Source organism: Alosa alosa, chromosome 11 (assembly GCF_017589495.1).
Source record: "Alosa alosa isolate M-15738 ecotype Scorff River chromosome 11, AALO_Geno_1.1, whole genome shotgun sequence".
In the NCBI taxonomy this organism is placed as follows: Eukaryota; Metazoa; Chordata; class Actinopteri; order Clupeiformes; family Clupeidae; genus Alosa; species Alosa alosa.
In genome coordinates this window covers 31,718,210-31,744,821 of record NC_063199.1, presented here as the reverse complement: position 1 = coordinate 31,744,821, position 26,612 = coordinate 31,718,210, and the positions used below count along the sequence as shown (strand labels likewise).

The 26,612-nt window shown below is 43.7% G+C and overlaps 2 protein-coding genes across 3 annotated transcripts; both read left to right on the top strand.

Moving 5' to 3' along the window:
• The first annotated feature begins 20 nt into the window (after positions 1 to 20).
• On the top strand, positions 21 to 20,516 carry LOC125303304 (zinc finger protein 536-like). Of its 2 annotated transcripts, none has more exons than XM_048256978.1 (4): positions 21 to 180; positions 6,140 to 8,193; positions 14,636 to 14,743; positions 18,813 to 20,516. In XM_048256978.1, exons 2-4 carry the CDS (start codon positions 6,141 to 6,143, stop codon positions 20,159 to 20,161), a joined length of 3,510 nt encoding a protein of 1,169 aa, XP_048112935.1. In that variant the 5' UTR covers positions 21 to 180; position 6,140; the 3' UTR covers positions 20,162 to 20,516. The 2 variants fall into 2 exon arrangements, with proteins under 2 accessions (XP_048112935.1, XP_048112934.1); XM_048256977.1 differs by having other exon boundaries at positions 6,137 to 8,193.
• Positions 20,517 to 23,607: 3,091 nt separating this feature from the next.
• LOC125303834 (mitogen-activated protein kinase kinase kinase kinase 4-like) lies at positions 23,608 to 24,575 on the top strand. The gene is made up of 3 exons (XM_048257773.1): positions 23,608 to 23,836; positions 23,949 to 24,029; positions 24,165 to 24,575. The coding sequence occupies exons 1-3, from the start codon at positions 23,675 to 23,677 to the stop codon at positions 24,540 to 24,542; spliced, it is 621 nt and encodes a 206-aa protein (XP_048113730.1). The 5' UTR covers positions 23,608 to 23,674; the 3' UTR covers positions 24,543 to 24,575.
• Positions 24,576 to 26,612: the final 2,037 nt, after the last annotated feature.

The window sequence follows — 26,612 nt, the reverse complement described above, 5'->3', positions numbered from 1 at the left end:
CGTCGTTTTGCGAACCGCCTCCTGTGCTCCTCACTAGAACAGACAGAAGTTGAACATCACAGGTTACAGTCGGTGAAAGGGGCTGGTGTCTGTCGTTGGAGATCTTCAGGTGGGATCGCCAAAGGACATCTTGAAAGTGGGAAATGTGTCCGGAGCATCACTTAAAGTTTCATTCGCAAGGTAAGTTGCACGAGACCTAGGCTACTAGCCTTTTTTTTGCAAGTTTTAAAGAAGTTTAGGAACAGATTATATTCGGTAATGTTTGTGGGAAGTTGAATGGTCAGAATCGTCACAGTAATTCCAATAGCTGAGATTGTATATAATATACTTCTGTTATTTGGATAGGACGCAGTAAACAGTGCTGTCGCAAAGCTATTTTGACGGGGAAATGCATGCACTCTTAGGCTATTGAATCACGCGCCAGCTATTAGGTTTTTATTTAATGGGAATAAAGTTGTAAACAGACTCGTATAACATAACAGAAACGCCGTCGATGGCCAGTTTCATATTTTCAGTCATAGCCTATTAGTAGGCTATTTTTCAGTTAAACCAAAGCAGACCCCAGTTTCCTGACAGCTTGCTGTAGCCGACCACTACGAGTGTAATGAGAAATTATGGGAAGGTCACATGGTGGAACGCAGGTGCAGCCTGCGTTTAAGATAATGTGATTTATCAAGGTTGTGGGCCCTGTTATTCGCAACAACAAAAAAATCCGTTTTACCCTTTGACAAAAGTGTGCACAGTTCATCAAGCCTCTGCATAAGACCAGAATAGGAGACTAATTCGCCTAATGTTAAAAATGTAGGCCTAGGCTACAGAAATGCTTTTAGACATGCCATGATTAGGCTAATTATTTTCTTTTTTTCAAGTGTAGGCTTTTTTTTTATTACATCTATATGTTCCAGGCCTTAAAAAAGTAAAGAAACAAACATAGCATGTGCTGTTCGGTTTACTGCCATGAAACAGATCTCAGGTGAGGCAATTGCAAAATCTCTCTTTGCCCATTGAAGTTTTTGTGTCATGCCTAAACGAGTCCACTGTTATCCACTGCTCTCAACATGGTTCCATGGAGGAAGAGAAGGAATGGAGTTCTCTCTCTCTCTCTCTCTCTCTCACTAATGTCAGAGCACAATTGGATACTTGTGTTTGAGCAGATGTTGCAACAACCTCAAAACACATGAACGTGTAGGTTTGGTGTTTCACAAACAGATATGTGCAATTATTGAGGTAATGTGAGTTTAGACACAGAGGTACTGTAAAGGACTGCATTTTAAGTACATGTATAGGCTACTAGCAACCCTTACTGGATTTACAACCAGGTGATGAACAGATTAATTAATCAGATTAATCAATTGAACAACTCTGACTTGTGAGTGTGAGAGAGAGAGAGAGAGAGAGAGAGATCATGCATCTGCACATAGTAATTTCTCTTTTTCTTTTTCTGTAAATGCCTCAATCTGATAATGACATTTCCTTGAATGCCTCCGAGTCCTTAGAGCTAGCACCAAAGATAGCACCTGTGTACCAGAGTTTTTTTTTTTGGGGGGGTATTGGCTCTGGGTACAACCTGTTCTACCAATTAGTTATGCTCCTTCCAGAGTCATCACCATAAAGGTCAAGAGGACTGCTAAAAGGCACTTAATGAGAGCTGAACAGGCAAGTTATTGCTGTGCAGGTGAGGATGCTATCAGGAATATCTCCCCAAAGCAGCTTTTGAATAAAGACAGTAGATAAGAAAACAATGCAAACAATACAACATCTTTCATCTACTATCCAATTTTATTGAGTTAATCTTTCTAAAGTCACAACAGTGACCGTTCTCAATAATTACTGTCAAGGCTTGAAAAGTATGGATAAACTCAGGTTTCATAAACAGTAAAATTATGTGTACATGCAGGATGGAGATGATGATGAAGTCTTGGCAATCCATAGCTTTTGTCAAAGTAATGAAATATCTTAATACAACATTGAGATGATTCAAATACTGTGTCCCACTTCTTCTAGTGTGTATTTTTAAAGGCCACAGACAGTAAAATATATGTTGTTACAGTGTGTAACCATCAACTAATAGGTCTATTCAAACAGTTGTTCAATCTACACATAGCTCCATCATCCAACCACTCACTGTATCTTTCCTGTTGGTGTCAACTCTCTTTTGTCTTTTTCAATTTCACACCATTGTGTTTGATGATGACCTTAGCAACTGAGAATGAAGAGTAAGATATAATAAGAAAACCAGCAGAGAGACTTCTCTCTGCCTGAAGTGCAATGACACATGTAATGGATTCCATATTTAGATTAGTGTCAATAGCTATGTATCCCTCCTTTTCTTTCTCCCTTGATGCAAGCCTACTGCATTCCTAAGACAGCTATTCATAGGTAGATATATCATCATATTTCTCATAGTTGTCTTAAACAGGTTTGATCAGGTAATGACAATAGATGTCCTTGTGCAATCACACCGTACACTGTCATTCAGATTTAATATTAAAAGACTGTAACGCAATAGCAGAATGGTTGTGTGTTTTGGATAGAACCTACATTTGAAAAAAAAATCACTTCTTTGTACTTGAGTCTAACAGACTTAATATATTGGTTTAACAATGATGAAAATATTCACACAGCCTTTCATTTAGTTTCATTTTTTATCCATTGTTAAGGGAGGAGAGTTTTAGCTCTTGTAGGGATTATATGCGAATGACGTGTAGCTATGCACATTCAGCATTCATATAAATTAAACATGGGGTCCACCCATTATTGCAACCAATCCTCACTTCACAGATACGGTCACTGGCAGTTCAGAAAAAATGAGCTCAAAGAGAAAAAAAAAGTTGTCCTGCTATTTGTGTCCACACTAATGCAGATACATATAGAGATCTCAAGCCTTCTGACACAGCCCTGTGGTGGAAACGGGAATCCAGATGATCTCGTAACACAACACTTTGTTTATTCGTGGCTGTTTTGCCCTCAATGTAAGACTTCTTTGTTGAAGACAGTCACGCATAATAGATAAAACTGCGATCAGAGACAGAGAGGCAGTATTGAGTGGTGTGTTTGTATGGTTTGTGTGTGGTCTCACAGAGCAAGGATTATGATCCTACAAAGAGATGTTTGGATAAGGGCCTTGGCCTGAGAGGAGGCGAACATATTTAATCTCGCCTTGTGACAATAAACATCTGGTTGAAAGCAATACATCACAACAGACAGTGGATTTAACGTGGGATATGATATTTGAAAAACATTTAAAAGGACTTTTATGCCAGATGGAAATAATATTAGCTAGAGAGAAAAGGAAGGGAAAGTAGTGAGAGACAGCGAAGGAGAGAAAGAGAGAATGAAACAAAGGCAGATGAATCAATCTGGCGGTGTAATTGCATTTCCATGAGTGAGACGGGATTTGGTGATTTTCCTGCAGTGGTATATGCCTATCCTGACAAGAGGAGCAGAATCTAATCAGAAACCCTAATGAGCTGATTGGATGGAGAGGGAAACAAATTACTGACACCCTAAGTAATATTACTCGATTTCTCACAGATAGTCACTCACATCTGTCATGTTTATCAGCACATGGATGGTGATGATGTACAATTTACATCCAGGCAAGAGTGTGGCTTTGCAGTGTAGCGCTGCTTACAGTTCACACAGTGTACAAAAGGACACACATATTCAACCCAGGCAGAGAGTCTCACTCCAGAATATGTCTAGCCCACCCTTTCTTTTCTGAAATCGCCTGTCTTAAGTGTCAAACGCAGACACCAAACATTATTCTCATCGCTGATTTTTTGTTTGAACATATATATTAGTGTTTGAATATGTATATTTGCCCAGCAATGAGTATAATGTTTAGTACAGTATGTTTGACACTTAAGCCCATATTTCAAATTGGGGCCCTTGATGTTGTAAATGGACTTCATTACTCTAGTGATCATACATCTAAACTATTATCTTGTTTGCAAAACTATAGGAGTTAGAGGGTGCAATTGCATTTATAACAAAAAAACATAGTTTGGCAATCAGACATGAGATGCCAATAGTAATCCTAGAAGTCCTTATGGGGGATGGGGCTCATTTTACAAAACTTGGACTTGACATTTGAGTTAAATGAGGAGTGCTCTCTCTCTGGCACTACAGTGCAGAGGATGCAGCTGACTGGCAGCCCTGAACACGAGACATGAGCATCCGAATCAGCCGGTGATTGATAAACCGTAGCTCCTGATTGTACCCACCGCGCTCCGAGTCATCGGGGAGTCGACTGGGGAGGATTAAAGTGGGGCGCACCTGCCTCTGACAGAGGATTACTCGCACCCCGCTGATGTGCCGTTGCATCACACACCAAGAAGTGTTGGCGAGCTGTGAGGGAACAGCTGCTGGAGTCTTTTACCAACGATGTCTACTGCAGGTAGATCATGCTAATGCGGGAGCAGTTCAAAGAGCCGGATCTCTTTGGTGGTAAAACAGGGACAAAGTTGGGAGTTTGAATCTGATGCGGTGTAGTGCTGTCTCAGATGGAGATATGTCTCAGCATCAAGGTTTGGAGAACGAGGTCATCAGTGCAGAAGTTAGTCATTGCTGCCCACATTTTCAAGTTGGGGAAAATTGTGTCAAAATTGCTGAAAACCTTTGGTGCCATGTTAAAATGAAGCATTCTTATTCCAGCACTCCCATGTGCTTATCAATATGTAAACTTTGTAACTAATCCCAATCCTTAAACCTAATCCCTTGAAAATGTGGTATCAATATGTACTAACATAGAGAAATATACATTATTACTGAAAGAGGTGCCGAGTTTTGTTCTCTGGCTGTGGGCTCTTTACTTCTAAATGAGCGTACGGGGGGGGTGTGATGAGAGGTCGGTAGTGACAGCTGAGACTGACCCCTGTCCAGAGAACTACAGCTATACTTAGAAGATTAATAGAGGAACACAGTGACCCTTTTCTGCTTTTATCAGGACCCACGGGATAATTATCCATTTATACTCCCCCCCCCCTCCATTCTCCTCCTCGTTTCTCTCTCCCTCCTCCTCCTTCTCTGTATCTCTCTTTTCCTTCTAGTTTGATTCCTCTCATCGTACTGGCCTGATATGTGTTGCATGCTTTAAACTGGAAGCGTTTAAGGAGCAAGATCTTAAGATAAAAATGATCTAAGCTCTACGTACGATAAGGGAAAAGGGGAAAAAACAGGTGTCCCAGACAGGAATACGGAAGAAAGATAGAGGAGCAGGAATGAGGATATAAGTGTTGAGTTATTTGCCTGTGTGTGAGGGGATAGGCCTGTATTCGAGAGTCAACTCTCATCTCTCAACTCAGTCACATGTCTACTCAGACCAAGTGCCAAACACTATGTAGTGTAGTAGTGACAGTGTTCCTCAAACCCATCTTTGCTTGTTTAATTGTTAAAATGTGCATAGTGTATTCATGACAAATGTATTTCCTAAAAGTAGCCTGGAAACAGAAGCCTTCATCGTAACATTCCTATTTTCCTGATGTTGCTAGAAATAGCTTTCTGGAATTTTTTCACTTTGTCTACCACATTCTATTGCCAACTTACACAGTCTCTTCCCCTCTCTCTTTTCCTCTCTCTCTCTCTCTCTCTCTCTCTCTCATGGCCCTTTCTATTTCTCATTATAAAGTGTAGGAGCTTCCAGCTGCATGAATGTGGGTGATTTCATGGCCTCATCACGTAATCAGTGTGAGAGTAGAAGGATGAGGCTACAGGAGAGGCAGGTGGTCTGGTGCTGATTAACACAGTATCACTGCTCTACGGCACAACCAAGGAGGCGACGTATGCCCTGTGTCACACACACCTGCACTAGGGATAAACCAGTGGAAAATTACAAAGGGCTGCTAAGATTTTAGGGGACTGGATTGTCATTGAAAACAGTGTGACTATGCTTGTTAACTTATATGGAGGCAGCTGGGACTTTTTTTTTTTCAAAGTTCCCTTCTTGAGTAAAGAGTTCTTGCATGTCCTGTATTAGTTGAAGCTTTGTCTTTGATTTTTTTAGGTTGCTAATTCTATGGTGGGCTACATACATTAGGACATGATGAAAATGGCTGTGTTTAAATAGAACTGAAGTTTGAGGCGTCTTCTCCTGATATTAAAACCCTGGTGTTTATTTTCCCTCTGTCTTTTTCAGCAGGATGGAGGGACTGGACATGTACACTGTGGAGTCTTCCCCTGTGAAACAAACTGTTTCCGTCTCATCAGTCACTGAACATCCTCTAATCCAGAAGAAGGACCCGTTCACCATGCTGGCCAGCCAGATCCGCTCTAACACGTTCAATATCTCATCCCTCTTGGAGGAAAAGAGCTTAGCATTGGACAGAAAAAATTGTCAGCCAATCAACATTCAGATGGCACTTCTAGCCAATCACTTGAGTTGTGACAATCTGGGCATAAAGACATCAGAGACCTTCACCAGGAAGACAGACCACCATAATTTCACGGGAGACCAAAAACATCACGTCACATCAGGAAGAAATAAAGTTAGAGATGACTCCCTTCGAAACAGGAAGTATCCTTGCCCTCTGTGTGGGAAGCGCTTCCGGTTCAACAGCATCCTGTCCCTGCACATGCGCACCCACACTGGTGAGAAGCCATTCAAATGCCCATACTGTGACCACAGGGCAGCACAGAAAGGCAACTTGAAGATCCACCTGCGCACCCACCGCCTGGCCATCCAGAGTAAGGGCTTAGGACACGACAGGGAGGAGAGCCATCTTCTGAGGGAGCTGGAGCAGCGTGCCGTCACCAGAGAGAAGCAAGCAAACTGCACAAGCCCACCCAGCAGCACCGTCTTAAACTACAACTCCCAGAGTTCTCCAGGAGTTCTCTGCGATGGGAATCCGAATCCATCACAGTCCCGTCCACATTCAGTTCCGTCTATTCAGGAGCAGCCGCTCCCGATCCAGCAGCAGAGCTTCCGATGCGGGTTCTGCAAAGGAAAGTTCCGGAAGCAGGAGGAGTTGGAACGCCACATTCGGATCCTGCACAAGCCCTACAAGTGCACCTTCTGCAAGTTCGCCGCCGCCCTGGAGACCGACCTGCTGCAGCACGTGGACAAAGTCCATGTCGTCTCGACGACGGCGACGCCGCCATCCCCCCAGGTGGTGTTGCAAAAGGATATCAGCAAGGAGCAGAGTCCCACGCAAGCCTTCCGGTGCGAGGTGTGCGGCCAGGCTTTCAAGCAGGCCTGGTTCCTCAAGGGCCACATGAGGAAGCACAAGAACTCGTACGATCACAGCTGCGGTGTCTGTGGCCGCCGCTTCAAGGAGTCCTGGTTCCTCAAGAACCACATGAAGGTGCACCTCAACAAGCTGGCCGCAAGAGGGACCCCGCCGGGACATGGACGCGCGTATGCCACCCACATCGGCAACAATCGAGAGATCCCCTGCAGGCTTCAGTCACAGTTCATCTCCAGGCTGCACAACGAGGTTCTCCTCGCCGTTCTCTCGGAGAGGCAGAAGGTTCTAGCGGAGGCAGGGATCGAACTGAACAGCCAAAAGGTGCTGGAGAAACTCCTGCTGCCAGTAGCTGGACAGAATCACAGTTTAGCGGCAGAGGACTCACAGCCAGTGGTCACAGACCTACCAGCAGAGAAGCCCTCACACTCGCAACCACCACACAAACCTTCTAAAGTGCTGAACGTGGACCATGGGGGCCATACGCAGGGAGAGGAGCTAGCTGTAGGGTTGTATTCATACGCAGACCAGCTGAGTATGTTGCAAAATGACATAGAAATCACTGAGAACCTCATGATGAGAGGTGAAGTGGACTGCTCGGCAGAAGACCCGGTACACAATCAAGTGGTCAGCGGAAGCTGGCGTCCCGACAGAAGCAGCAGTAACGTGGGCTTCAGGACAGCGGTTTCCGGCCGCTGGGGAGGCTGGACGGGGCGGCCCAGCGAGTGCCCGGACTGCGGCCGAGTCTTCAGGACCTACCACCAGCTGGTCCTCCACTCGCGGGTACACAAGAAGCAGCGGCAGCTGAGGGGACAGGAAACTCCCTCCGGCTGGACGATGCTGAACGGAGGCGGCGGTGCTCCCAAAGACCGAGCCCAGCTCCTAGCTGCCTTCAGCAAGCCAGGTGAACCACAAGGGTGCCGCGCGACAGACGGTAATGCTGCACCAGGAGGCCCCCCCGCAGAGGACAAATCCAGCCAAGCTTCCCCTCACTCCTTCATTCCATATGCAGGTAAATATTGCCACATCGGATAGCTCGCTTGCATTAATTCAGCAGTCATGAACACATTCGGTATGAAAGATAACTTTTTGAAACCTGCTGGGGGTCACAAATCAATGACATTACTGTTACCATATTCCTTAGAAATGAAATTTATGGCCACAGTTGATGTGGGTATAACGTATCTGTGATGAGTGATGATTATATTGATTAATGTGCGCATGGCACAGGGATGCATATTTGTCAACCCTGAGGGAAATTCACTGCAGAAATTCCAGGCAGTCTGCGCTGTGAAACTAATTATCCATCTGCTTGTTTAGCACATAACTCTTGCACACGTACACACACACACACACACACACACACACACACACACACACACACAAGTGAACCCACAAGCAGTTCAACACCGACGTGACCATGAAAAACTATCTCCCTTTGAATGCCACAGCTGAGACATTTCATCCCCAAGGACTTAACATTGTCTCCGTGCCATGCAGACTATCCACTATGCTCCTCTGCTTCAGGGTGTTATGTGCCATGCAGACTATACACTATGCTCCTTCTGTGCCATGCAGATTATGTGCTATCCACTATGCCATCAGACTATACACTCTGCTTCAGGGTATTATGTGCCATGCAGACTATACACTATGCTCCTTCTGCTTCAGGGTATTATGTGCCATGCAGACTATACACTATGCTCCTTCTGCTTCAGGGTATTATGTGCCATGCAGACTATACACTATGCTCCTTCTGCTTCAGGGTGTCGTGCCATGCAGACTATCCACTACGCTCCTCTGCTTCAGGGTGTCATGTGCCATGCAGACTATCCACTACGCTCCTCTGCTTCAGGGTGTCGTGTGCCATGCAGACTATCCGCCCTTCTGCTTCAGGGTGTCCATGCAGACTGTACACTATGCTCCTTCTGCTTCAGGGTATCATGTTACTTCCTTACAGCAATTTGGCTGCGTTTCTCTTCGCCAATGCGCATCACAATAGTTTAGTCTCACATAGTTGCAGGTATGTCATTGAACTGACCTTGACTGAAATCTCCACAGTATGTATTCGGAGCCCCTGTAGGGGTTTCTCTCCGCTAGCGTAGCGCATAATCTTAGAGTTAGCTGATGATCACTGTCAGGTAATCACTCCGAGTCTAGCAGTCCATCGCCCACCCCCAAACATCTCCACCACTCACACACACACACACACACACTCACACTCTCACTCACACACACACACACTCTCACATTCACACACACACACACACACACACACACACACACACTCTCACTCTCACACACACACACACACACACACTCTCACACACACACACTCCTCACACACACACACACACACACACACACACACACACACACACACACACACACACACACACACACACACACACACACACACTCACTCTCACTCTCACACACACACACACACACACCTCGCAGGCGCTTGCGGGCACTCGGGCACTCTCCTAATGCCCCATCTGTTCGTCCGCTTTCTCTGATTTGACAGGAGCCACCTGGTGATTCCTGTAATTGTTTGACTCGGACCACCTGGTGGGTCCTTTAAATGATCATATTCTTCTGTTCTGTCTCTCTCTCTCTCCGAGCACCACCGGGCTGGACTCGACTGGACACGCTCTGTTTCCTACTCTTTCTCCGAGTGATGTTCGTTTAACGCTGAAACTGAGTCTGGGGTTAAACGCCTCACACATTTAGCCTGGGAAGTAGACAGATCAGAGAGCTCAATGCATTGGCTCTGGGAATTGGTCTGCTGTTAGCCAGGCTACCACACACCATCATATTAGCTAAATGTGCAAGTGTATTGCTATTGTTATGTTGCAGATTTGTTTAACCTATTCTGTACCTATTCTGACTGCTCAGTCAGAAAACATTCTGTCAACTGATCATTTATAGAAGTCATTAACCACTCTGTTGGTGCAAATACTAAAAAACTCAGTATGTGGTGTTGTTTTCAGTGTGTATTTGTGTGTTCAGTGTGTGTGTGTGTGTGTGTGTGTGTGTGTGTGTGTGTGTGTGTACATGTGTGTACATGTGTGTAGGGGGAATGTCTTACATATTTACAAAGATAGGAGTGATATACCTGACCTCGAGGGAAAAAGCTAAAAAGCTGTGTTGGCAAAAACGAATAAATTGCCCTCTGCAACAAAACCACTAACCCCTCAGCTTGGCAAACAAAGGGTTATGAAACCGCATGAGCAAAATGTGGTTAACATGATAACATTGGAAAGCTGAGGGAAGACATCTACTCTTGAGAGGTGGGGACGGCTGGTGCTCAGAAGTGGATCTCAGTGTAGCATTGTTTACTATTAGCTGTTCAGTAATCCATGCCAGCGTTGGATCACATGAATATTATCCATCGCTGAATGTTGCATGCACAGTCCAAGCTGTCCAGTTCCTAATTGTGTATTTTGTGTGTGTGTGTGTGTGTGTGTGTGTGTGTTGTGTGTGTGTGTTGTGTGTTTGGGGGTTGTTGATGGAAGACCAGGCCTGGTTAATATTTTGTGCGTGTTATTTGATTAGCGTGTTATTTTTTAGCTGTTCATTTATGAACTTGTTTATTCTCAGCTCTAATGAATGAATGGAGGTACTTTGGTCTTTTAGTAATTTGATCATTTGCTAGATGATGACATGCTTGATTGTGTTTTTTATTGTGAAGTAGATGTATTCATATAATTTGGAAATATTCATTTATGAGCTGATGGGATGAATCGGACAGTAGTTAACTGGAGAACTGTGTTAGGCTGGGAAACCTTCTGTGTCGCCACACCGTTCCTTCTGGTGCTCTTTGAAAGGGTTCAGTTGTAGTCGAGGAACCCGAGCCCCTAATTTCAGCAAGGTTGTTTTTGTTGTGCCTGTGCAAATGTTGTGCTTTGGGGAGAGGCAAACAACACCTGGCTTGAAACGTTATTTCATCATCTCCCGAATGTCATTTGCCTTAATTGACTTGGAGTCGGCCCAAATGCAGCTCCAAATGCGTGGTCTAATTAAAATAAATAATATACGCCATTATTAACATCAAAGAACATCTGGCACTCTGGTTCTGTATGCAGCCCATGCATGTGACATACTTTGAAGTTGTTTTATCTCGAAGCAAGAAGTTGTCCACCATCATCCACTTGCTTTGTCCTCTTCGTTGTTGATGTGGAAATATCCTGGTTTAACTTTGACGTTTGATGTTGAAACTGGGCCATAGGTGTCTTTTTGCATGCTACCTAATCTGTGTGTGTACTTGTGTGCATGTGTGCATTTGTGTTTGTGTGTGTGTGTGTGTGTGTTAGTATAAGGTACTTAGGGACTTGCATATCAGATTAGAGGTGGAGTTTTTCCATAATGTCATCATGTGAAACTGCAGAGCATTAAACTTCTGCATTATCAATCACCCCAAGCCTAATGTAACTCAAGAGCTTTGTGGCAACCATAAGGAGCATGGATAAAGTTTGATTGATCATATACACACGTTTAAGAAATCACATTACTTACAATGCTAACTGCATACCATACTTTCCCCCTGCAGTGAAACTGAATCTCTTGATGATTAGCCTGAATGAAACAGCCATTCACAAAGATGGCATTCATCCAAGCAGAGAATAAAGAGAGAGCGCCATCACCGTGGTAATAAGCCGAGCTCAGAGCAGTGGGATCAGAACATGTATTCACATTTAAAAGTCTAAAATCTCCAGATTCCATCACATGCGTGTCCAGGGATGTTTAATATGCTCAAAGAGTGCAAAGAACCACCCGATAGATGTATATAATGACCACACAGTCCTGGGAGATCAGCGTTATTGTTCCAAAGGCATGCAGTTCGTTAAATGTTAAATGGAATGGGGGGTTGGTGCTCTGTGCTGCCATATGCACCACTATGGACAAACATTTGTATTTTTGATGAATGTTTTATAGTACACAAACACATGTCTGTGTGTGTCTGTGTGTGTGTGTGTGATGTGTGTGTGATACATGGCTCTCTCCTTTTAGGAATTGACCATATTCAGCTCGGTTCTGTTTGTCTGTGCTCTGGGGGTCTTAATGCACTGATCAAATTGATGGTCATGCTCTGTCTGAGTGATGAATGGGAGAGACCCGCCACCATATGCTCTGTGCCGCTTTTAGACATGTTTTCTACCACATCTGCAAATAGGCACCACATTAAAAAACCAATATGGTGGCTCAGTTTGGAGGAGAGAGAATAGAAGGTGGAAAAGCTTCCAGACTATCTGGAGTCGTGTTTTGGTCACAGTTAGATTGGGTGAATTTAGCAAGGAGCATTCCACAATGGCCTGTATTTAAATAAGGAAAAACAAAAATAGACACTTCATTGTCGTAAACAAATAAAAATAAAAAAGTCCCCCTCATCAATATGATGAAAAAGACGATGCAAATGGTCCCGTTTGTACACTTGTGAGGTGCACTTAAGACTCCCTCTCTAATGTGGAGTAGTTCTGGTCCTCTGAGTGCCCCGTGCATTAAAGCCTTCGCACCTGGCCTTCATGAATCATTCTGGTGTTGTATCCTTTTCATTGAGCAAGAACAAGGGCTCATTAGTATTCACTGGATTAAATTAATGTGCCTGGCTTTATCTCATGCTCCCAGACACCTCCCTAAAATACTGGGTGTAATATACCGGCTGACCTTCAAATGCCACGTGTGTGTGTTGTGCAGTAAAGAGCCATTATGCGTGGATAGTCTCCCCCGCATGACTTTTACTGTAATTGGAATGGCAGAGGAACAGCTGGCCTGATTAAGAACCAAACTCACAATAGTGCCCCCTTTCCCTTTCTTTTCACTCTGCCTTTCTTCACTCTGCCTTTCTCTCTCTCATTCTCTCTCTCTCTCACTCTCTCCATCTCTCTCTCTCACTCTCTCCATCTCTCTCTCTCACCCTCTCCATCTCTCTCTCTCACCCTCTCCATCTCCCTCTCACCCTCTCCATCTCTCTCTCTCTCTCTCTCTTTCTCTCTCTGTCTGTCTTCCTCGCTGTCTCTCTCTCCATCCTTGGCATTCAAGAGGATTTAAATGGTTGGACTCAACTCAAGACATGCATCTCAGATGACCTCTCGCACAATGGGCATAAACATGTCACCGCACGTCACATCTCAGACAGCTCATGTCAGCGTGTGAAAAATGGCCCGACCCTCCTCTCTCTCTCTCTCTCTCTCTCTCTCTCTCTTACTCTCTCTCTCTCTCTCTCTCTACTCACTCACGATACTTAGAAGAACATAAAACAACTTTAAACACATAATGAATGCAAGGTGGAAGGCAAAATGGAGGGATAACTGGTGCTCTCTGGTAATGTGGCGTACAGATTTGTTGGACTGGATCCCAATTCGAATCATTCAAGTACACAACCAGTGGAATAACGTGCCTGACAGTTCACATACCTCTTCTGTCAAGGCCACTTTGACCTTCAGTAACTGCAGCACTGACTAGATGCTACTGTAACTCAGCCACAAACACCTGGGGTGCTGAACCCTATGAACCTGAGCCTAGGAGTACCTGTCTGGATACAGTACACAGATTCTGGTGAGACCCAGCACATTCAGTGGGATTTAGTAGGGTGATACACATATTTCACATAACAGCCACTCAACGTGAATAAAAATGGAGCTTAATTTATCCATATGATACAAGAAGTAGGGTGACTAATGAGTCCATGTCCGGAGCTGCTGTGAAGTCAGTGTTACACAGGAGAAGGTCCTTGAAGTGTGTGCATAGATCATGTGTGTGGCCGGTAACTCACCCTCTCTTCTGTTTCCGCTGGGACACTAAACATGGGTGTCATCCTAATTGTGTTCACATTAAACATTTGCTCATTACATGCAGGTGTTTAGATGATCTTTTAGGGACATAGGGGAGAAAGAGATGAGGGCGAGAGTGAGAGGGGTTTTGTCTCAGCAGTATGTGTGTGTGTGTGTGTGTGTGTGTGTGTGTGTGTGTGTGTGTGTGTGTGTGTGTGTGTGTGTGTGTGTGTGTGTGAGAGAGAGAGTGAGACAGATGGTAACCAGGTGTACACTGTGGTCCTGGTGAACAATTTGATTTCATTTCTTATTTTTCTTAGATGAAGGATAATTTGGATTTCCTCTTCCTTTGTGGTGAGCTTGGTCTGTGGCTTTCTGGGCAGACACATAAATGTGTCGGCATGCTTGTGTGTAACGATATTAAAGTTTCCTGAGATTTCCGGCTTACAGTACAGTTAAAGCCCATTAAGCTTCCTCTGGCCAGAGCTCAGTCGCTGGGGTGATGGCGTACTCCCTTCGGCCCTTCATGTGTTGGGTTCCTATCCAGGAATTTTTCCCGGCTTCTGTCAGACAAAACGGTTTTGTGTTTTTCGTCTCCAATGTGCTGCCCTGGCAGATCTGAATTGGTTTCTGTCTGCGTCTGGTCCTGTATTGTCATATTTTGTTTTCTTCTGCTCTCAGGTCAGGCTCATCAGGCCAGAGGTGGCACTGGTTGTAAGGAGTGCTCCGTGTGTGGGAAGATTTTCCGTACGGCTCAACGCCTTAAGGTTCACAGTCGAATCCACACAGGTGAGCAAGGTCAGGTGGGGTGATTGAACACACACACACACACACACACACACACACACACACAGACTGTTAAGGTGCACAGCCGGATCCACACAGGTGAGTAAGGTCAGGTGGGGTGATGGGACACACACACACACACACACACACACACACACACACACAGACTCAGGCTCGGACTGGTAATCTGTACAACCGGGCAAATGCCCGGTGGGCCGGTCCACATGTGGGCCGGTGACCGGTATTTTTTTATTTATTTTTTTTAAGTTATTTAGCCTATTTGCGGGCCGTCATGTAGACCTAGGCTTAGCCTATAAATGCAGTCCATGCATCCATTTGGATTGGGGGGTGACGGGTCAATCATTTTGGCCTCTTCATGACAGGTTCAGTGTGTGTTCCGATCGCGCCCCCCTGCCCCACCCCTCAAGTGGATTTGTCCAAGCAGCCGCTTGGTTTGTGGGGAAGTATAGCCTACGAGTCCATGCATGGTAGCCTAGGCTATATAAGTGCCCTCCGCTGGCTGGTGTTCACATCATCGCAGTTTAACCGTAAACAGCCTAATTTGATTCCATAAATATATTGTTTTTATAGACGTAAGTTGCACGCGCTACAAAGAGCTTCCATTTACTGCACCATGTAGGCTAGGCTACTGTAGTGCGGTTTGTCTGTCAACATAAAAAAAAACTCCGGGTACCTACAATTTTCGCACAACTTGGTGGAAAAGTGTAGCACAGGTTAAAGAAAACCTATTCATGTTTGGACTCAAAAGGAACTTCAAAGTATTTCCCATATAGTAGCCTTTTTAGCTCACAACGACAGTGAAAGTGGAACTTGGAAAGTGGAAGTCTCTCCACCGAGTGTTACATTAGACGCACAATCAATTGCGAGTCGATGCACGTAAAAAGTATCAACTGGTAGGTTAGTAACGAAGGTAGCCTAATTTTGCAAAATGTGATGACGGCACACAAACTTGTGCAAAAACGTTTAGTATACACTTGTGGTGATAGCCTACAGTTAATGTGAATCGCTGACTATAACCAATGTAGAAGATTTGCACCAAATAGGCCTAAAGGCTGTGGTTGTGTTTCTACAACATGTTGGCACAAATCGTAATTTCTGTCAACTATGACGATCTCCATGCATGTTCAGTAGCCTATATTTTTCATTTGGTCAAGCAGTGACATGTGGTTTAATCAGTGTTGGGCAAGTTACTTCAAAATCGTAATATATTATGTATTACTTATTACTGTCATTTCAAAGTAATTCATTACATTATAATATTACTGTCTCTGAATTGTAAGGTATTACACTACTATTGTATTACTTTTAAGTTACTTTTACCAAAATATCTGGAAATATGGATTTGGAATTCTAAATGCAGTTTATTATGCTCAATGCAGCTCATTGCACTTCTAATGGAGGGTGATGTGGTACAACATAATGACTGAGCTAGGCTTAAGGCTAACAACAGTAGAATGCAATAGGTGCAGTGATGGCTCATGATGCAATACAAGGAACAATCATAGCCAGAATTTTGTTTAAAGAAGACAAAAGGTCAAAGTCTGGTCAATTGTGATAGAAATGCTGTAACCGAAAAAGGCAACCATGTCCCATTGTCTCCATGCCAATCTTTAACAGAAAAATGTCAGATATCTCAACCACAATGACATCAATAGATGGTATGATTGTTCCTTGTATTGCATCATGAGCCATCACTGTGCCTATTGCATTCTACTGTTGTTAGCCTTAAGCCTAGCTCAGTCATTATGTTGTACCACATCACCCTCCATTAGAAGTGCAATGAGCTGCATTGAGCATAATAAACTGCATTTAGAATTCCAAATCCATATTTCCAGATATTTTGGTAAAAGTAACTTAAAAGTAACACAATAGTAGTGTAATACCTTACAATTCAGAGACAGTAATATTATAATGTAATGAATTACTTTGAAATGACAGTAATAAGTAATACATAATATATGTATTACTTATTATATAATAACCTATAATAATATTATATAATAATAATAATATATAATTATAATACTGATTATATAATAACCTATAGGTCCAAATCTAAATGTTTGGGTTCAGTTTATGAAGTGTTGCTACAGCATGATACTGTGTGTTTGTTATTTATGGGGTCAGGGGGGGATTTAGGTGTCGGTGGGCTTGTGTGTGTGTGTGTGTGGGGGGGGTCGGCGGACCAGTAGTGGGCGGGTCCAGGAGAAAATTGCCAGGGCCGAATTTTGTTCCCAGTCCGACCCTGCACAGACTGTTAAGGTGCACACTGCACAGCCGGATTCACACAGGTGAGTAAGGTCAGGTGGGGGGATGGGCCCGGTGTGCAAGTCTGACAGATTGTTATTACATTATTGTGACTTGACTGTGGTGAACAAAACAGCATGCTCAAAGTTCATCAACTGAGAAATGACGAGGTCTCTCTGACATGTCCACAAATTGGAGTTATTTTCAACAAATATTATAAAATGATGATTTAGAAAAAATAATGTCGAATTAAATAATATTCAAATTCACCGGATGACTGTTATATAGTTCCAGATTTTCAGTAGCGTTTTTCTCAGAAGCCCACTTGGACCTTGTTACTGCTCATCTGATGAGTTTGAGTTGATGTACGATGTGTGATTACTTACGTATGTCATATTATGTGTCTCAAGTCCACTGGCACACCCTCCATGACATTCCCATTGTTTCATATCCAGTGTCTTCCATAACATCCGCCCCTTCCTCCACCCAACTGTCAATCACAAAGCAAAACCATGAGGACACAAGTCAGTCAGACGTACTGTGTAGTACCTGAACATTTGTGTGTTGCTCTCGTGAGTGGATCCCTCTGCATAGTCAGTCGCACAAACATGGAAATGAGAGTGGTGTGTTAATGTGTCTTTGTTCCAGTTGCGTGCTTCTTTCAATGCATGCTAACCCGGCTCCTTAGCCACCACACTACCCCTGCCCCCATGCTACTTTCAACAACATATTTCATCTGATACAAGTCATTCATTTAGCTATAACATAATGCACCACAATAATTTGAGGATTTTTTTTAAACCACAATTAGTCACTTTTTGGCTTTTTCTGTTTTCCAATAAATGTCGACATTATTGTCAGTGTGATTTGTGATTGTAAACATTTTGCATGACATTCGCAAAGGGCTCTTACTCCTTCATAAGGTAAATGTCAAAGCTTTTTTGAGATGGATGTGTGAGTGTGTTTTCTTTGGATGTTGGTTCTGCAACAGTGATAAATTGATTTTAGTAGTATTGCATTAGCTAATGGCATCCGTGATGTATGACACAATTCCATGATTACCGCTGAAAGCCTCAGAGGCAGTTTGTTCAAGCACAGAAATGGATTCCATATGTATCTGTTAAACCAGTGCCATGATTAGGCCTATATTCAATATGATAAATGTCATCTTTATCCCGTTGATCTCACATGCGCACACACACATACACACACACACACACACACACACACACACGCTGCCCTCATTGCCCAAATTAAACCTCCATTGTGTGTGTGAGTGACAGAGAGAGAGAGAGAGAATTTTTCATTTGATAGTTATGACTAGAGATATAGATATCTTTTTGTGTTGAATGGACCAGTATGTATGTATGCATGTAGAGAATGAATGTATGTATGTATGTATGTATGTATGAATAGATATAATGCATTTAATGCTTCTATTCAGTGTCTACATTGTGCTCTGTACTAAGGCTAAACTTTACCTGATACGTAAACTCAATGCATGTCGATAGGTGTTCTATTGCAGGCGCTATTAGCCTATCGAGGGAAAACAAATAAATTAATAAAAAGGTGTTATTGTTTAGATGATGCAAATCTGAAATTCTTGAGCTCAATAAAAAAGAATAATAAAAACCACAGTCTTCTCATACGGTCAGTACAGCATATGTGTGAATGAGCAGAGTGGTGGTGCTTCAGCAAGACTGCTAATGATTGACAAAGTAACTGTACAGTAATTACAAAGTAACTGTACAGTAATTACAAAGTAACTGTACAGTAATTCCTCCTTTGGGTTTGGGTCCCTCAGGTGAGAAGCCGTACAAGTGTCCTTTCTGTTGCTACGCTGGCAGCCAGTTCACGTCCCTCAAGTATCACCTGCAGCGTCACCACAATCAGCCACCAACCCCCCATCACCATGGAGACGACCCCTGCAAACCCTGGGCACCAGGCACAATCAGGGGGTGTGATGATGATGATGATGATGACCCGACCCTGGAGCCACAGCAGGAACCCCTGGACCTGTCCATCAAAAGGGAGGGCGGGGCTGAGACTGACCGAACACCCCCAGCCTCTCGCAGCCTCCAGCCTCCTCTCCGAGTGTCATCTCTCCACCTGGCACCTCCTGCCACTTTCTCCATCTTCTCCTCCCTCCCCTGCTCCTCTGCAGCCTCTCTCACAGCCTCCTCCACCTCCTCCTCCCCTTCCCTAACAGAGGCCAGTTCTCCTTTCAATGTCTCCTCTTTAGTGCCGTCCTCTCTTTTCAACAAGCCTCCATTTGTATCCACCCTGGTGTCCACCTCTCCATTTCCCACTCTCTACGGCTCCTCTCCGTTAAGTGTCTCTTCTGTCGGTTCTTCACCTCCTTTCTCGCCTCTCTATCCAAACTCTCCCTACAGCCTTTCAAATATCACCTCCTCCTCCTCCCTTAGCAGTTTCTCCCTCTTGCCGAACTCCTCGGTCATCACCTCCCACAGAGCAGCTGCTTCCTCCTCCTGTGACTCCTGGTCTGATGTCACTTCCTCTGTCTGTGCGTCTTCTCTCTGCGCCCCCGTCCAAACCAGCGCTCCCTCCTCCTCTCTCTGCGCCCCCGTCCAAACCAGCGCTCCCTCCTCCTCTCTCTGCGCCCCCGTCCAAACCAGCGCTCCCTCCTCCTCTCTCTCAGTGTCCCCCTCTCTCTCCACCTCCCCCTCTCTGTCGCTCTCTTCCTTCGCTCAGTTCAGCAGCAGCGCCCCTTTCTCTGTCTGCACCTCCCTTCCTGGTTTCACCTCCTCCTCCAGTCACCCCTCCCTCTGCTCCTCCTCTCTGGGTCAGGAGAAAGTGAACGGTTATGGCGGTCCTAAGACGATGAGGATGGGCAGTGACCCGTTGGGAGCGGATGAGAAAGAGGACTCCACCCCTGGAGAGGTGACCAAGGGATCTGCTAGGTCCTCTATGGGCCTACCTGAACTCCTAATCTCACACTGGGGCATAGACGCTAAACTGGACAACCCCGGGAAGGGAGAAGATGCTGTCCTCTCTAGATGCAGAGAAACTGGTTCAGTGGGATTGTTTTCACAGAACGCTGGTCATAGCCCACTGCCCTGCATGGATGTGGGAGGCCACGGGGTTGGGCTGATAGTGTCCAAATCTGGACAGGCAGCTTCACTAGAACACTGACACATCCAAGTGTCTATTCTGACTGAAAACAGGTGTCTACAGGTACTCATGTGAGAATACAGTTGTTACAGTGATTATGAAGTATATGTTTATTGTTATGTTGGTGACTATGATGATTATAGTTGAAGATGTGATGATGTTTGTGGTAAGATACTGTATCAGCATGGCTATCAGGTAAAATGGTCCCTGCCTCACTGATTTACACTTGGGAACTGGATTTGTGTGATTGTGTATGTTACTTCTGCATAAACCTTGCTGTAGGCATCAGTGTGTACAGTATATGAGAGAAGACTGGGGCTTCTGGTCTGTATTTGTGGAGCTCAATAAAGAATTTGTGTGTTTACACAGCCACTCATGGAAAACAAATCATCTCTGTGTAATCTCACCTTGAAGGCTGTTCTACTAAACTGTGGGCTTTCTAAGAAGGTGAGATAACATCACAGGAACTTCAGGAACACCTCTGCTTCTAAGAACTTGAAGACCAATCTACATTCTCTGGATTGTATGCCCGTGGCTCACTGTGTTAAAACAGGTCTCTCTGGAACTGCAGGTAAACAACCATATTAACAAGCCATACATGAAACACATGACATTGAATTTGATTGAAATTATGCCTAAATGGAAAACAATGGTCAGATAACAAACTTTAACCAGGACAGTCCTTTCTATGAATACATATCTAAGTGCCTATGATTTTTAAACAGGGTTATGGAAATAATATTTGTTAACTTTTGTTAGAACTGTGTGAAAATCGACCCATTGCCATTAAATGACACAATACTGCCTCCTGGTGGATAGTAAATTGTTGGTTGGGAGTATGGGCAGTGAAACAAAATCAATTAAAGCATGTTTTAGGTTTCACCTAATTCAGACCATTGCAAAATATCAGTATTTTCACTAACAGTCATATCATAAAATGTACTCAATGTACTGTGTACCTCCCAAATCAACCACTGCCCTAATGAAGTTAAAGTTGGTAGACGGTTTTATCCACAGGCACACAACCGTGCGGTCCGATGGTGTTACCTGACCATCGGACGCTACCGCTGCTTGGGGTGTGCAGTGCAGGCTGTGTGTGTGTGTGGGGGCAGCATGTGTTTGGCAGGACCAGCTGGTGACCTCTGGCTGAACCCTCTATCATGGCCAGTCATCTGTTCTTTATGACTACCTGTAGGCCAACCGAGGAAACACTAGGGGTCACCATGTACACGTTGTAACCTTCGGATTTCAGCAGTAGGCCTAAAGTAAATTCCAACTGCCTGCTTCACCGTGAATTCACAGATGGACAACTGTTGATGTCATAGCCTACTGTTGTTTACAAAATTGATGTATCAATGGGCTTTTGGTCGCTGGCTAAACTAGTAGAACTCTGTGTAAACGTTTGCTTTTCCAGCAGCTAGTAACGGTAGTTAGGCCCAGAGCAGATAGCCTACAGTAGATCTCTCTAGAGCAGTGGTTCTCAACCTTTTTTCAGTGATGTACCCCCTGTGAAATATTTTTTTCAGCCAAGTACCCCCTAACCAGCACAAAGCATTTTTAGTTGAGAAAAAAAGACTTAAAACAGAGCACTGTGACATCAGTGTCTAATTTATTAAACTTTGGCACCACGACTCCATCGTTTGAGTTTTGACAGGTGATGGCGGGTGGCATGTGACAGGTTGGGTCGAACCATCCTGGTATGGGGGGACTCTGGGTTTTTAGGATAATGAAATTGAATAGCCTACTGAAATATAAAATTTATTTTATGAACTTATATTTTCCTGAAATATTTCTTAAATAATTGTTTTTAAAGTATTTTTGCATGGATTCTACTTTTTAAATCTATGTATAGACTATTTTAACCATAAGTTGTTTTTAGGGCATTTTCATTACTTTTATTCATAAGGATTTATTCTGGCCATTGTAAGTGCCACACACACTTAATACTTTTAGCAGAGTCTAGGCTATCCAGATCTGCCATCATTCAATGTATTAGTACTAGCATTGATTTTATTTAGATTTTTAGAATTAAAATATAAAAAGCGTATTATAAAAATTATTATATTTTGACATGTATCTCACCACAGCGAGCTCATAGCTCTACATGCATTGTGTTTGTAGGGCAGACTGTCTTGAATCTGGCAATATCATTGCCATGGTGGAGGGATTTTCTGGGGCTGAGCAATTTACAGACAGTGTGCGCCTTACAGAAATAAATGCCATTTTTTTATTTAGTGATTAAAAATTACCTTTCTGCGCTCCATATCTGTGACACGAACTGATCTGACCTGACTTGACCCGAGTTTACGTGTGTGTGTGCCTATGGTGTCTGCACTCATGATTCTCTACAACTTTTACTGCATTGCCATGAACAAAGTAAAGGCAAAAAAGATGTTTCTTTGGCGAACAAATTGGGATGCAATGCAGGAATTTGGTAGGATCTCAAAACCAGATTATGAACATTCTTTGCCATAAAGAAACACACAATAGCGTTGGATTATAAACAAGCTTTGCTACAAAAACAGACAAAAACTTGAGGTAAGTCGAGCTATATGAAGTTATTATTTTGCTGTCACTTCGTCTGTTTTATAACCCAGAAGGATGTACTTGGTATCAAATGATAGCTCCGTGTCTCCTCTTTCATCTGACATGCGTGGCATAGGGCCTATCTATCCGATCACAGGTCCGCGAGTAATTCAAACGAGAGTAATGGGTGTGCAGCATTGGTTTTTGTACATGACATTATTATTTTGCAGTCACTTCGTCTGTTTTCATAAGCCAGAGGATCAACATACTTGCTATCAATGGATAGCCCTGTGTCTCCTCTTTCATCTGATATGCTTGCCATAGGCTATCTATGTGTTCACGGGTTCGCGAGTAATTCAAACGAGAGTAATGGGTGCGCAGGTGAACGCAGAGAAGTATAGACTGTAAATATGGTGCAATTTGATTTAATTTCATGTTTTTTTTATTTTCATACTTTAACGTACAGACAAGTGCATGGTCTCGAAGTGGGGAAAGCCCCACTTCTGCTCTGTCACGCAATAGGTTTCAAAAAAGGTTTCCTTTCGCTGCGATGAACAGTTGCGGAGCAATGTAACAGAGAAGAAAGGGTGTGTTTTTTGACGCACTTTGCGTCAATCGGCTTCTAAGGGTTACAATCACACGTACCCCCTGGAGTGCCTTAAGTACCCCCATTTGAGAACCACTGCTCTAGGGCTCTGGTTATGCCTACACGTTGTTTTTTTCCATCAACTCATAACGATTGTTACGTAGCCTATCTATGCTTTAACACCCGATGATGTAACAATAGTTAGAATAACATAGCTTACATTCCATTCCATTTCAACGGGTATAAAAACACAGGCAGCGCTTTAATATCATTATTCGGAGAGCGACTTTAATATCATTATTCACGACAACGAGCGACTTGGTCCTTCACAACTCATCAGTCCAACAAGTGTATCTCTGGAGGAAGATTACCAGAGGACTGTCGCTCTCCTAGAGAAGGAGTCCGTGTATGACTATGATAAAATGATGATCAATGAGCCAGAGCGCATCAAGGCAGAGTCTGACAATTGGGTCAGATGGACCCATGAGAGAGTGAACAGCACCTTGGCAACGGCACTGACAGCTGCTGCTACCAAGCCAAAGTGGCTAAAGGAGCTGGTAAACCAGGCAGAAAAAAGGATGGTGGTAAAAATCACTTTTACTTACACATCCCAGTATAGTAGATCCAAAATGTCCTTTTATCTTACCCAACATGGTGGGTGCCAAACTGAGAGAATGCTGTGTCTGTCTTCCTTAGGTATCTGTTCCTCAGGTGTCAGGTGGGCCTGCTCAAGAGGTTAGCAACACCAACAAGTCGTGTCTTAATGATGGCCTCCAGGTAGGCTACCTTAAAACACAATTCCCATGAAAAACTCTAATTAAACCATGAAGATTATACCTCATCTTACCTGCACCAGTGGTTTCTCCATTCTCATAATTAACCCAAAATATTTGCATTCTTATTTTTATTTAGTCTCTGAGCTTCAGCAGCCAGAGAGCTGAACAGATAATTGTTCAGAAGCAGACATTCCAGGGAAAGATCGACACAAAGTTTGAGAAGAAGATGGCACGTCTTGTGTCTGAGGCCACCAAAAAGGAGGAGAAGATCAAAGCTGCCGAGATGAAAAAGAGGATGCAGCTGGAGGAGAAGACGAGGAAAGAGCTGGATAGAATACACAAGGCTGAGCTGAAGGAAAAGAAGAGGAAGGGGGCTAAGGAGAAGAAAGGAGCCGAACAACTGGAGAGGAAGAGGGCAAGACAGGAGGGGGCCGAGACCAGACAGACCAGATGTTGTTTCTGCTGGAGGAAATCTTCCAGTCCAAAGGACAATGCTGAAGAACTCAATTCTTAAAAATGTTGAGCATTAAATCAATATGTTTCAATCTATGCTGAGCCATTTCTGTTCTTTGTGCTAGGTAGTTCTATCCAGACATTGCTGTCACTGACTAAAGGTATAATATGAATCTAGCTCAGGGCAATCCAAACTTTTCTCATCTGTTGTTCCCCATTGGTGGAACGCACCACCAGTTCCTACCAGAGAGTATCTCCTCTTGTAGCACTACCTACAACTAGACTTGCTAATTCTAGCACGTATGCCACCTGACTAGAATTAACACTTGACTGTACGGAAGTAGCACACAGTGCTGCACTAACTTGTCCTTATCGCACTCTACATTGATTGTTTCCCTTGCTGGCTGTCCCTTTGGGTTGAAAAACGTCAGCCAAATGTAATGTAATGTAATGTAATTGTATAATAATGATGATAAAAATAATAATAATAACAATAATACATATAAATTCTTTATATTGCGCTTTTCATGCAAAGAATGCGAAGTCCTTTGCCAGAGAATCAAGAAAACAGACCAAAACAGTAAGAAAATAGACCAAATAATGCATGCAACCACAAATCAAACAAAAGGTTTGGTGAAGTTGGACATGCTCTTGCCCATGAATTTCCCCTGGGGATCAATAAAGTATCTATCTATCTATCTATCTATGCTCTGTAACCATGAACTCAAAACTATCTATGCTCTGTAACCATTAACTCAAAACTAAAATGAGAACATGATTTGGCTTGATCCATCCGTATATAATATAAGCTTGTTATAACAATGTAATCCTGTGGTTTCCCATTTCATGATTTAGCAGATGCTTCTCCCATGTGTTGTGTGCCGGACTCTGTAAGCACTCATTACACTTCAAGCATTCATCCCCAAGAAAGAGTTCTCCTGTTAGCGGTGTTGGCCCCAGTTCCATCCTCAAGAACACATCCAGTCTCCTGCGGAGCAACTGCTCTGTTTCAGAAGTGTCTGCAGCCGTAGCCACTTTGTGTTGCATGATTCAGCACTCTTCATCTCAAGCAAACTTCATCGAACCACATAATGTCAAAAGAACGGCCCGTGCAGGAACGCGGCGTCTGTGACGCTACATTGACAGCATTAATTATTAAACAGTGTGGACGTCTGGGTTCAGACTGACAGTGTTGTATTGAGTATCGTTCAAACCCAGCCGCGGTGCGGTGCGGTGCGGTGCAGCACAGCGGCCTCTTCCATCCATCGACCTGACTGCCCACTCTGCCTTCTCATTGGCTGTGGCTCTCTGATTGCAGTTATCCATCAGCTCGATCACGCATTGGCATCTCCGTGGAGCTCTCATCAGCCCAGCACCCCCAACAGCAGCTCTATGTGTGGCTGGCTGTGTGCTGTCCGGCTGCCATGTCTGCATGTTTCATACTGGGAAGTATCCATTGGATGGTCTATGAGACCTTGCTTGCTCCGTTGTGTTTGTGCACAGTGTGTTGGTCTGTCACCTGGGGCCTCATTTATAAAAGTGTTGCGTAGAAACCATCCTTCATTTGATCTTAGATCATTTCTGAAATGATCGTACGTGTGATTCCGAGAACACGAACGTACGCACAAAAAAACGTGCGTACGCCACCCTTCCAGATGTGCCCATTATAAATCACAAATGAACGTCAACTTGTGCGCAGCCGGATGGTTTTAGGTCTCCGCCTTGTAAACACCCCCTCATCAATATCATTAGCATATGTTTTAATGAAATCAATGGCCTAAAAACTGTAGCTTATGTAAAATTATATATTGAAAACATTGTAGGCCTAGCCTATGCCATCTGATGTTAACTAGCCTATATGCGTCAGTTCGAATAGCTTAACTAATTATATTTTTTCCAGCAAAGCTTTCTGGAAAGAGATCGTATGCATCCATGTCCATTGTCCTCTGCTCGCTTTCATTCCTTTTGCTTGCAGTAATGTGAATAAGCAACATTTAGTAGCCTATGTTTAGGCCTACTTTGTTGGAAAAAAATTGGGTAGGCCTACCTTATGAAGGAAAGACCTAGGCCTACAGCATAATCCTGTACGTTATGGTACAGTAGGCTACTGTACGTTTCCAATATGACCCAG

Bases quoted from the DNA above. Each gene is read 5' to 3' on its own strand.
- LOC125303304 (XM_048256978.1), top strand. From the start codon at position 6,141: ATGGAGGGACTGGACATGTACACTGTGGAGTCTTCCCCTGTGAAACAA. The intron at 8,194-14,635 runs GTAAATATTGCC...TTCTGCTCTCAG, and splicing joins CTCCTTCATTCCATATGCAG to GTCAGGCTCATCAGGCCAGA. The intron at 14,744-18,812 runs GTGAGCAAGGTC...TGGGTCCCTCAG, and splicing joins TCACAGTCGAATCCACACAG to GTGAGAAGCCGTACAAGTGT.
- LOC125303834 (XM_048257773.1), top strand. From the start codon at position 23,675: ATGATGATCAATGAGCCAGAGCGCATCAAGGCAGAGTCTGACAATTGG. The intron at 23,837-23,948 runs GTAAAAATCACT...TGTCTTCCTTAG, and splicing joins AGGCAGAAAAAAGGATGGTG to GTATCTGTTCCTCAGGTGTC. The intron at 24,030-24,164 runs GTAGGCTACCTT...ATTTTTATTTAG, and splicing joins GTCTTAATGATGGCCTCCAG to TCTCTGAGCTTCAGCAGCCA.